Source organism: Marmota marmota, unplaced genomic scaffold (assembly GCF_001458135.2).
Source record: "Marmota marmota marmota unplaced genomic scaffold, marMar, whole genome shotgun sequence".
In the NCBI taxonomy this organism is placed as follows: domain Eukaryota; kingdom Metazoa; phylum Chordata; class Mammalia; order Rodentia; family Sciuridae; genus Marmota; species Marmota marmota.
Window position 1 is genome coordinate 30,630,031 of NW_025999977.1, and position 12,640 is coordinate 30,642,670.

At 32.2% G+C, this 12,640-nt stretch overlaps 1 protein-coding gene across 3 annotated transcripts in view; it reads left to right on the forward strand.

Moving 5' to 3' along the window:
- Positions 1-11,436, forward strand: part of Hnrnpll (heterogeneous nuclear ribonucleoprotein L like) — a 35,568-nt gene extending 24,132 nt beyond the window's left edge. For all 3 annotated transcript variants that reach the window (XM_048804530.1, XM_048804529.1, XM_015479745.2), the window contains 6 exons: positions 2,286-2,503; positions 5,081-5,202; positions 5,896-6,097; positions 6,870-6,927; positions 7,016-7,114; positions 10,414-11,436. In XM_048804530.1, coding sequence (XP_048660487.1) covers positions 2,286-2,503; positions 5,081-5,202; positions 5,896-6,097; positions 6,870-6,927; positions 7,016-7,114; positions 10,414-10,469 — 755 coding nt within the window. In that variant the 3' untranslated portion in view covers positions 10,470-11,436. The remainder of the gene's footprint in view (positions 1-2,285; positions 2,504-5,080; positions 5,203-5,895; positions 6,098-6,869; positions 6,928-7,015; positions 7,115-10,413) is intronic.
- Positions 11,437-12,640: the final 1,204 nt, after the last annotated feature.

Here is a 12,640-nt window from a genome sequence, read left to right on the forward strand (position 1 = left end):
AAAAAATTGAGTCAAGACCCATAGGTTTCATTAGATTAAGCATATTCATTGGTTTATTATAGCAATATAAAATCTATGTTGTCACAATTCTTTAAATCTTTTCAATTTGGGGAGTCTAGCCCTATGAGATGAACAGATTAGAAGTTTATACTTAAACATTAGAAAAAGTGAATATCAATATACTTACTATGAGCCCAAGAAAAGTTTGTATATTAATTGCTAGCATCTTTTGATGTGGTTTCTGGACTGAAGATTTTTTAAAAGTTTTGAAAAATGAGAAATGCCTTCAAAATGTTAGTAATGCTGTTTATATAGCATTTCCTCACATAAGTGGATTTTTTAAATACCTGATATATATTTAGTATAGCAAGCTTTTTAAAGACTTCTAAGTTTGTTTAAACGATATAAGTAACAATTTAAACAGTGTAGATAACAAACATAATTTTAATTCTGATGGCTCAAGGTCATAATTACAAGCATGATTTATTCTCTTGTACTCACTTTGGTTGTTACCTAGAACAGTAGATCTCAAAGTATTTAGATTTTAGCCAACTTAAGCAGAGTAAAGTTTTCGACTACAGGTCTTTTCTACTTCATGAAAAAAGTGATTATAGTGAGGAGTAAAACAAATGGCAGTGACGGGGAGGCAATATAATAGGAATATATACTTTTGCAAAAGGAAGAATGATTGATATTTGAACCATGGTATAACCATCTTGAGTTAGAAGCCAAAATATGTATAATAGCTAGTAGTTTATACACCACAAGCTATATTAAATTGTTTTGATAAGCTATCACTTGTAAGAGCAGTTTTAAAAAGTGAACAATTTAAGGTAACACTGATGATGCATTGATAAGTATTCTCCAAAGTTGCAGAAATTCACATTTTATTTGTATATGTATGCTCAGTAGTGTTGCTGTGTTGCTATAAATAGCAGTTGTATTTAGGATAACTGAAAATTGAACTTCACCATAATCTCTAATAGCATTTTATGGATATCAAATTTTGTAGATCTTAGTACTCAATTAGTAGACAATAAATAGTTCTAAGTAAGAATGAAAGTCAGTGGCATTACATTCTTTTCTTGAGAAACAAGGGAAGGACTTGAGTTTTTGTATTAGTTTGTTGTTGTTGTTGTTGTTTTTGTTTTTTTTTTTTTTTAAATACATCAGGAGGATCTTTTCATACATCCAGACTGTGCTTCTATAATCACTTCTCGGGAGTACCTAAGATATGTAGGGCTTATGTTTCTAAGCTACATGTCTTTATCTTACTTGGTACTTATGAGTTATTCTGCCTCTTGTTACTGTAAGTGTGCTCTATGCCAATTTTTAGTATCACTGTTTCGCCACACACACTTATTCTATTTTACACTCTAGTTTTTTGTTGTTGTTGTTACTTCAAGTAACAAGAAAATTTTTTTAAAAATTGTAGATGGGAAAGTAAGATATAATTGTTTTAAACCAAAGTTAGCAAGTTCAGTCTTATTGAGGGATTCTTAGTTTGGGATGTAGGTTTGTATGTTTCTGTTTCTGTGACATCAGTTTTAGATATTCAGACATTAATTCCTGCTGGGTTCTTGATGGTGTTTTTTTTTAAAAATGGAGGTTACAGAATGATAAGACACCGATATTAGATGCCAAACAGGTTTTAGTTTCCTAAAACAAAATTAGAATAGAATACTAACCTGAAAATACATTATTGTGCATTGTATTCAAGGAGACAACTTTTTATGGAACTAAAGATGTTCTTTTTGTTATATCTGTATAGAGATTACTTCCTAGGTTTTACTGTATACTTTTTTTATAGTACATTGGCAATTTTTAAAATTTGAGGCATAATTTACATACAGTGGCCCAGAGTTTTACATTGGCTCCCCCCAACCCCAGAGCCTAATCCCATATAATTTTTTGTTAGGCTATAAATTTATATTTTTAAAAATGGTAGCCTGTGTATATAGGTACAGATCAGTGTATATTGGATCCAATACAAATGAAGATTTTATTAATTTCCCACAGTTTATTTATTCCTACTCATACACTTTATGTTTTTGGATGTATGTAAAACTAGGTAATATTTAGAGTTTATTTTGGGGAGATGGGGAGTATAGCTCAGTGGTAGAGCACTTGCCTAGCATGTCTGAGGCCCTGGGTTCAATCTATAGCACTAAAACGGGGGGAAAAAAACATCCTTTTGTTTTATCTGACGTTCATCTATTGAAGTATTTACAAATGGAACTATGTGTATGTGTTTTATTTGTTTTTTGTTTTGGTCATTTTTTTAGGATCCCATGGTCCACTGTTGCCTTTACCAAGTCGTTACAGAATGGGCTCTCGAGATACACCTGAGCTTGTTGCATATCCATTACCACAGGCTTCTTCTTCTTATATGCATGGAGGAAATCCCTCTGGTTCAGTTGTAATGGTTAGTGGATTACATCAACTAAAAATGAATTGTTCAAGAGTCTTCAACCTATTCTGCTTATATGGAAATATTGAAAAGGTGAGTTTCATTTTATGTTAGTTTCTTTGCTAGAGTATTTAGTAGTCATTCTGAAGAGGCATTCAATATATGTCTTTTCCTTATATCAGAAGCATCCAAGTCTTTTTCAGGAGTGACTCACACAAGCTAAAAATCCATTATGTATGAATTTCAGAAATTATTTTTTGTTGCTAAATGATAAGTATAAGTTGTTGGTACTAAAAAAAAAATTTTTTAAATAACTAATATAGAAGTTCAAAGCAGTAATTTAATCAGCTACTAGAATATTCTGGCCATAAACCCTTTATGGATAGTTCTCAACTAATAGTGCTTGACTTAGGACTTTTCAACTTTACGATGGTGTGAAAGTGATATGCATTCAATAGAAATAGTACATCAAATTTTGATTTCTCATCTTTTCCCATGCTAGTGATATGTAGTATAATATTGTTTTTATAATGCTGTGAAGTGGTAGCAAGCTACAACTCCAAGTCAATTACATGATGAGGGTAGACAACTGATTTTCTCTAGTCTGCTGTGTTGATAAGACTTCTAAGTTTGCTTAAACGATATAAGTAACAATTTTAACAGTGGGTCTGTTATTAGTCAAGTTATATCTGTATATTTGATCACTTCAAAGAAATTTTAGCACTTACCATGTTGAACTATAGAATTTAAAAGGGCAGTTAACTTTCACAGAGCTAGGTATAAATAAACATGTCTAAAGAGCTTGTGCAGAAGTCTTGCATTTTGGGAGAATTCTAAGGTTTATGTACTTCCTAAACAATGGTATGAGTATCTTCCAGGGACCAGTGTGCTCCATCAGTATTGGAAACTGACCTACTCTGATAGAATGTTTTAATACTGTAGTAATGCTGTTTTCTGTCTGTTCTTTTTTTAAATGTTCTTTTCACAATGAAAAGAGAATACAAGCGTGTGAGTCACAAGTGTGTGGGAGGAGAGCATGACTTGAAAAGTTGGTACTCTTAGTTTTTATTTTTAGTTCACTAATTCTCAAGTCTCCTTGATCTGGAAGGAACTCTTCTGAATTCTGAAACAACATTTTTCTTCATTATTTAATTATATTAAAAAATAGAAGAGAAAGAAAATTCCACATTTGGTCTGAGGGACAGCACTTTGGATATTTCTGCTTATATAACTGCTTATATAATGGGGTAGATTTAATAACATTGGGGAGAATAGATTAAAATTTTTTTTTTCACAGACGTTTTTCTTAGACCAGGTTGTTTTAAAGTTTAGGAACTGCATGTTTCCATGGGCTTAATGTGTATTTTATATTTTATTACAGTACTATTTTTCTGTTTGTGCTTTTCAGCTATGTAGACAACCATACTCAGGCAGTTTAATCTACATCTTTAATTGTCTTTGTCTTTATGTTGGGAAGTAATTTTGTGATTGAGAAACCCAAATTGCTTTTTTGAATAAAACTTAAGTTTTTCTGCATGTTATCGGACAATTCTAATATCTTTTACTCCACATCTCAAATATTTTTAAAATTAAAATGACACATTATTACACATTATACTCAAGGTATCATAATCCTTTAAAGACCTAGATATAGTTAATTTTTCCTGACTTTTTTGGGGAGATTTACCAGTATAAGAAGTATATACACTTAGTCACTATTAGATTTTTTTGTATATAATTGGATTAAATCAAGGGAGAATTTTGTCCACAAGAAGAATGATTTCAAATAAGCTGAAAAATATTGCTACTAAATTTTTTCTAAGTACAGATGTAGTGTAAAGACACTATGTCACATTAACATTAATAAACTAATGGAAATAAATCTGATAATTGAATATGTCTTATAAATAGGTTCTCAGTATTCCCTTGAGGTAGACATGTAAGAAAGAAGTATTTTCAAGGTATCATGTATGTTAGTGGTACTTAATTATTTAGGGACTTCTTAAGGACTAGGCATTATGCTGAAATATTTATCACATTTTCTTTCACCTAGTTTTTACAACATTAAATACTAAAATTGGAATACCGAGAGATACGTATGATCTCTGCCCAAGATGTTATGAAAACTCAAGTATACTGTTTGTTTTTTAAACTGCTCTTACATTGCAATTCCTATTGACCATGCTATCTCAGGCCGTTTTATATTTTATGTTTATTACCTTAACAGAACTCCGTATAGTTCGTAGTTATTATTTGCTTTGAAATTTCTGATCTACCTACTAGACTGTTAGGTTCAAGAAGATTGTGTTCACCATTAAATTGCCAGTACCTAGCACTGTACTTATAAGAACACATTGATATTTGTTGAATGAATAAATATTGATGAGTGTAGAATGAGTCCTAGATATTACCATTATGTTAATTTTACAGGACAGTTTGTGGTTCAGACAAGTTAAGTGAATTGTTCCCAAATCACAGAATTAATAAATAAGTCTGTGCTCTTCACTGTGCTATACAGTAGAATTACAGTTTTCAACTTTATTGGATTTTGATAAAAGTTAAGGGTGTCTCATGGCTGAATGGTTAACCAATTAAATCATACTATCTTTTTAAAATTCTTTTATGTAAAAGGGAATTAAATGATCACTTTTTGGATTTTTGTATTTACAGGTAAAATTTATGAAGACTATTCCTGGCACAGCACTGGTAGAAATGGGTGATGAGTATGCTGTAGAAAGAGCTGTCACACACCTTAATAATGTCAAATTATTTGGGAAAAGACTTAATGTTTGGTAATTATTTATCTTAAGTGATAAATTTTTTTAAAATTCTTGTCTTTTATTAGAGACATTTATTTCAACTTTAGAATATTTTAGAGAGCACATATGAAACTAGCAGCAGTGGTAACATTATCCTTTTAGACAAGTTTAGGGTTATATAATTCATATTCTGTTTACAATACCTAATTTTTAGTTTTGTGATCATGAAAGAACATGTTAAAATAGGCAAGTTTTTTTGTTAGTTACCTAATATGAAAGTATATCAATAGATTTTCTTTCCAAATTGGTGCCTAAACTGTAAGAGAGATTTTAATACAATTTTGTATCCACTAATTTGGCCAATCACAGATTGAAAATATCTGGGAAAAAAATTGTGTCTACACTGAATGTATACAGATTGTTTTAAAAAATATTATTCTCTAAATATAGTCTAACAACTATTTATACTGTATTAGTAATCTAGAGATGATTTAAAGTACATGGGAGGATGTTCATAGGTTATATGCAAACACTACACCATCTTTTATAGGGGACTTGAGCATGCTCAGGTTTTGTTATCCTTGAGGGGTTCTGGAACCAATTCCCTGGCTACCAAGCAAAGACTGTACTATATTTAAATAGCTGTACATACAAGCATTTTGATACTACCTGTTGCTTTTTATCTAACGAGGTGTATTATGTATCTTTTTCCTTTCCAATCTTCAGTGTATCTAAACAACATTCAGTTGTTCCAAGTCAGATATTTGAGCTGGAGGATGGTACAAGTAGCTACAAAGATTTTGCAATGAGCAAAAATAATCGCTTTACAAGTGCTGGCCAAGCTTCTAAGAATATTATCCAACCACCCTCATGTGTGCTGCATTATTATAATGTTCCATTGTGTGTCACAGAAGAGACCTTCACAAAGGTAGGCACTGAAATGCAAATGTGTGTAGAATGTTGCCATTTCCTGGCATTAAATTTATATCATATTTTAGCCTCACTTTAAAGTCTCTTTTCTTTTGGGGGGAGGTATTTGGCATATAGTTTATTCTTTGACCTTTATACTCTTCTGGTATCCATTAGGAATTTGTGATTAAGTCTTTTATTTATTTGTGATTCAGTCTTTTTGCAAGTTAGAATTAAAAGGGGATACTCTTACTCCTGCATTCAGAAAGTTATTTTATCATGACCTTAAATCTCACCCATAACATTTTATACATTCTTAACTTCTTCCCTATTGTAAAAATACTTTGGAAACATTTTCTGTAACTCTCTTCCCTACCTTAGGTACTAAATAAATCCTAGTCAACTCGGATAATATATATTTCAATTAACAAATCTGTGGTTTTAGTGTATAGCATGAATCAAATACAAAATAAGGCTGGGGATGTGGCTCAGTAGTTGAGTGCCCCTGAATTCAATCCCCAGTATCCCCCCCCCAAAAAAAGTTATTTACATAGTTTATAGAATTTCATTATTTTTTTAAGGGGGGGAGGGGCTCCCTACCCAAACTTGGAGTAGCTCCTATTCTCTTGACCTCCATTGTTGTCATAAAAGTCTGATGAATTAATGAATAAAGACTTCAGAGACAAAAAAGAAAGAAAAGAATAATTACAGAGCAATTAGGTAACTCACAAAAAAAGGGGGGGATATTATTCTGGCCATATTTTTAATGAAATTTTACCTTTCTTTGGCAGTTGTGTAATGACCATGAAGTTCTTACATTCATCAAATATAAAGTGTTTGATGCAAAACGTAAGTGAACATTCCTTCTTTCAAAGTTTTCTGGATAAATTGATGACAGGAAAATAACAACTGGATTTGTGTTCCTTTTTTATTTAAGCTTCTGCCAAAACACTTTCTGGGCTGTTGGAATGGGAATGCAAAACTGATGCAGTGGAAGCCCTTACTGCACTTAATCACTACCAGATAAGAGTCCCAAGTAAGTACGTTCCTTTATGTGTGTGTGTATCCTAATTATTTATTGGGAATTACCTTCAGAAACATTGACAGTATTTTTTTTTTGTTTTGCTGGGGATTGAACCCAGGGCCTTGTGCATGCAAGGCAAGCACTCTACCAACTGAGGTATATCTCCAGTTTTTTTTGTTGTTGTTTGTTTGTTTGTTTTTTTAATCTTTATTTTTATGGAGTGCTAGGGACCAAACCCAGGGCCTCCCGCATGCGAGGCAAGTGCTCTACCACTGAGCTACAACCCCAGCCCTCCAGTAGTTTTAAAGTAACACTTAGTAGATGTTTTTAATGGGTTGTTTGATCTGCTGCGCCCTTTGGCTCCCCAGTGCTAAGGAGTAGACCCAGGACCTTGTATATGGTATTATGTATGCGTACTACCCCATCCCATGTTGTTGTTTGCTTGTTTTTTTCCCCCCTTAAAAACAGAGAAACTGCAAATAAGGTAAAAGGGGGCGGGGGCATAGAATCCCACAACTAAACCCTGTTTTATTTATTTCTTGCTGTACAACAAATGACCATAACATTTAGCAGCTTAAAACAGCAGACATATTATCTTAATTTTCTGAGGGTTAATAATCTGGCTTTATTTCACCTGGATACTTGTCTCATGGTTAAATATGGGAATAGCTCCTATCCTCTTGACCTCCATTGTTGTCAATGGAGGTGACATTGACAACAATGGAGGTCAATGTCTTCAGTCATTTCAAGGCTTTGCAAGGGCTGAAAAATTCACTTCTATGCTCACTCATGTTTGCAGGTCCATTGAAGCCATAATTGGCCTATTTTTGGTAGCTCATTTCCTTCAGAGTGAGTGATTAAAGAGAGATAAGAGAAACGTATGGGTTTTTTGTTTTGTTTTTCTGGATGTTTTTTGTTTTTGTTTTTAATAATTGCATGCTGAAAGTGACCTGCCATCATTTGATTTTGCATTCTTTTGGGTCACACAGACAATGGTGCAATTTAGGAGGAGACTATATAAGGGTATGAATACCATGAGGTAGGGATCATTGGGGCCATCAGGGAGACTGCCTTCCATATCCATGTTGATTGTTTTGAAGGAAAGTAATGTAATGTTAGAAAAGTCAGTACATAAAGGTGCAAAATAAAAGTTAAAGCTTTTTAAACTTCCGTCCTTTTTTGGTCTCCTTCTTCTACCTCTTCAGCATATAACATCTTACTTATAAAAAATTTACATAGTTCTTCTGTACATAACTTTTCTATGCTTTGCTGTTTTCATTTAATATGTCTTAGAGCTACTTCTTTATTGGCACATACAATGCTGCTTTTTAAATTTTTAGAAACATTTTCAGCATAGCTATTCATAGACATGTACCACATTTTATTTTGTCCATCTCTCCACTGACAAAAACTCTGGTGAAACAAGCAGAGTTATTTCTGTTGGTAATAAGAATGCTTACAGTGACTTTTTTTTTTTTGCACTGGGGATTGAACTCGGGGGCACTTGACCACTGAGCCACACCCCCAGCTCTATTTTATATTTTTATTTAGAGACAGGGTCTCACTGAGTTGCTTAGCACCTCACTTTTGCTGAGGCTGGCTTTGAACTCGTGATTCTCCTGCCTCAGTTTCCCAATCCCTGGGATTACAGGTGTGCACCACCACTCCTGGCTATAGTGACACTTTTAAATTTGTATTTATAGAACAATTTTTTAATGTAGGACATTAAAATTTATATTTTGATAATCCTCATAAGAGCATAAACATATGAATGATAGTGAAATATAAACCATGAATGATAGTTTGGAATATTATTATTACTTTTTGGCAGTGCTGGGGATGGAGCCTAGGACCTTGCACATGTTAGGCAAGCACTCTACCACTAAGCTACATCCCCAGCCCCTAAAGTTTATATTTTTGATAAAATGTTGCTAGGTTGCTCTTTAGAAAGGCTGTGCCTGTGTACATTAACACCTGTGGCCTGTGAAAATACCCATTGGATTTTATCAGTATGATAGATGAAAAAAATGGTATTCCGTTGTTTTAATTTGTTTCATGTGAAACTGTCGTTCTCTTTGTTTATTGTCAACATAATGGTGCCATGTAAAGAACAGTTAAAGGGCTGGGGATGTAGCTCAGTTGGCAGAGTGCTTGCCTCACATGCACAAGGTCATGGGTTCAATCCCCAGCATCACAAAAAAAAAGATTTAAATTTAACTTTGAAACTGTGTGCTGTATAATTTACTTTGATCCTGGATCTAAATAGGGTATTAAAATTTCACTTCTTAAAAATAAAAGTTGTGTATTTAAAAAAATAATAAAATCAAAAAATAAAATAACAGGGAAAATTAAATTACTAGGTATACTAATGAATGGTAGTTAAGGAAAAACATTACATGCTTCTGGGCATGGTGCCACACACCTGTAATTCCATCGTGAGGCTTGAAGTGGGAGCATCACTTGAACTTACGGGTTAAGAGACCAGCCTAGGCTATATATATGTATAGTGAGATCCTACCACAAAACAAAACAACAGACACATGAAAAACAATACACACTGAAGGGTTTATGGGTAGAATAATGTATGTTAAGATATTTTTAAGGGGCTGGGGTTATGGCTTAGCAGTAGAGCACTTGCCTAGCATGTGTGAAGCACTGGGTTTGATTCACAGCACTGCATATAAGTAAATTATATAAAGGTCTGTAAAAAACTGAAATATAAATATATATTTATATTTTATAAACATAAATAATAAATATATATTTGTAGTATTTAAAAATAGCCTGCCCCCAAAAGTGCAAGTGAGGGGTAGGTAGATGAAATAATACTGCCAAATGTTGACAGTTATTGAAGCAACGTGGTAAACTTGTGGAACTAATATATATTTTCATGTATATTTGAAAATTTCCTTCATAAGTTAAAAATAAGAGAAATACCTCCTATCATTGTTTATTTAGTGACAAAATTTTAAATAGTTAGTCAGGCTTAATTTTCGATAGAAAGTTTTAACAATGTTTTAAAGTTACATGAGATATTCAAGATATTGTATGGATTGTTAACTCCTTGGAAACAGTAACAATTATTAATCTTTTTATCCTCTGAAGTGTCTTGTGAATATTTAGCTTTTAATTTACTAAAAAAGAATTCAGTGCCTTCTAAATGCTTGGAACAGTAAGAATGTAGCAGTGAACAAAGTACAGTCCCTCATGGAGCTTTAGTAAATATGAGCAAGTACAAATTTTCCTTCTTTATTTTCTCTGCTAATTCAAGATGTGATGTTGAATTAACTTTGATTTTTAAATTTTTACAGATGGATCCAATCCATATACTTTGAAGCTTTGTTTTTCTACATCATCCCATTTATAAGAAGAGAAGAGCATGTTAGAATTTATGTTCATCTTTATTACAGTTTTAAAACTACACTTCATTAAAAAAAAACTGGTTGATCTAATGTTGCCTTGCTTACTTTAAAATCTTGTTCTGTAATAAAATATTTTGCCTTGAGTAAATTTGTTGTAAACTGAAATATTGTTTTTCATTTCAGGATAGAATATCATAATGTAGACTGTCTACAGCATCATTGTAGATTATGCAAATATATGATTTCTAACCTTATTACTATAATTTTTCTTCCACAGTAAAAATATATTTGCATTCTTAATGCTAATTATCTGCAAGTATTTTTCCATTGTGTATGAGACTAATGCAGGTGAAAGTATTGCATTTTAATATAGAATTCCTATGATATGTTTAGATGTTTAAGTATGTTGCAGTTACTCATATTAAACATGACTTGTATTTATTATTTTAATCAAGTTTGAGAATACCATTGCACATGTTGACCTTTAAGTACTACAGATTTAGCTGATTTTATATTTCTAAAAGGCTAACAGATAATAGACATGGATACACTTGTACAGTCTGCACTCAAACTTATTTAAATTGGTGTATTTTTTTTTTCAGTCATTGTTCATTTGTATTGACATGCTTCTGTTTCTAGTTCCAGTTTGGAGATTTTATAAAGTTATAACAATGAGTTAATGTGTTATCTTCATTTGTTGCATGTGATTTAATCTTAAAGATGCATCTAATTAGTTAACAATTCCTCTTCTATATAATAGTCTGGGATCCATGGGTGGGCTTTAGAGAGACTATAGCCCCCTAAAATTGTGTGTAGAGTTTTGGGTATTTGCATTTTTATTTTTTACTCTTTGATCCATCATAATATATGTATTTTTATATATGGTGCAAGATTTAAGGATCTAATTTTATTTTTAATTGAAACAGATAGCTATTTGTCTCAACACCATTTATTAAACATTCTCCCACTGAATCTGTTTCTTTCTCTTTTTTCAAATCTCATATGTAGGCAAGTAAGATTTAAAGACTAAACTTGGTATTAAAAGACCATATCACACTTGTTATTGAGTTCATGGCTTTTTAATAATAGAAAACTGATGTAGTCGTTTTGTTTTCATCTTTAAAGAAGGGAGAATATGTCACTTATTTATAACAACTATGAAGTCCAGAGTTGGAAATAGCAGTTTGTCATCATCTTGAGACAAGTTTGAAAACAAAAGTTCCATTTAGGTCTCCATATAAAATTTTTGTTTCTAACTTTAAGATAAAAAATCTTAAGTCTTTTTTAAAATGAGGCAAGAGTTTTTAAAAATTTAAGAGCCAGGCCTGGGGTTGTAGCTCAGTGGTAGGGTGCTTACCTCTCATGCATTAGGCATTGGGTTCAATCCTCAGCACCACATAAAAATAAATAAAATAAAGATAATGTGTCCATCTACAACTGAATTTTTTTTTTAATTTAAGAGCTGATAAATAGAAAGTTTAGGAAACTAAATACACATTATCATTTGTTTCTCACTTGGATTTTGGTGACAGTTGTTAGATCAGTGTCCTTTTAATTAACCCTTTAAAGATCTAGAAAAAAATTAAATTCAATCTAGAAATATTTTTGGCCTTTATCATGGAACCAGTAAGTTAGACCAAAGGTTCTTGTGTGTGAACTGTACATGTATGATACCAGATAATGTGTGTTTCTCATTCATTGCCAGTTTAATACCTAAGTTTACAGTAAACCAAGTGTTTTTTCTAATGCTTTTTTTTTTTTTTTTTTTTTTTTTTTTTTTTTTTTTTTTTTTNNNCTTTTTTTTTTTTTTTTTTTGGCCTTTGTTGCACAATTGAAATATCTTAATTTTAAAAGGTTAAACTTGTAGAGATTTGTGTAATAGCTGACTTCTCTTCCCTGCTTCTGAAATATAATACAGGTTATAAGTTTTAAAGAGATTTTTTTGTGCCTAGGAGTCTAGGAAATAAACCTGTGGATATTGGCAGGGCTTATTGAATTTAGATTTGCTTTAAGTGGCATTGACTTTTAGATATGATCTTCCCAGCAAAATGACAAGTGAATTCCTTACAAATAAATAGTTGGTAGGTTGGACCTTGCTCTGATATGTGTGCTGGTGTGTAAGCCCTGTACTGCTGCTGCCCCTAATGTCTTGTTTACTTGTGCATCTCTGCTGTGA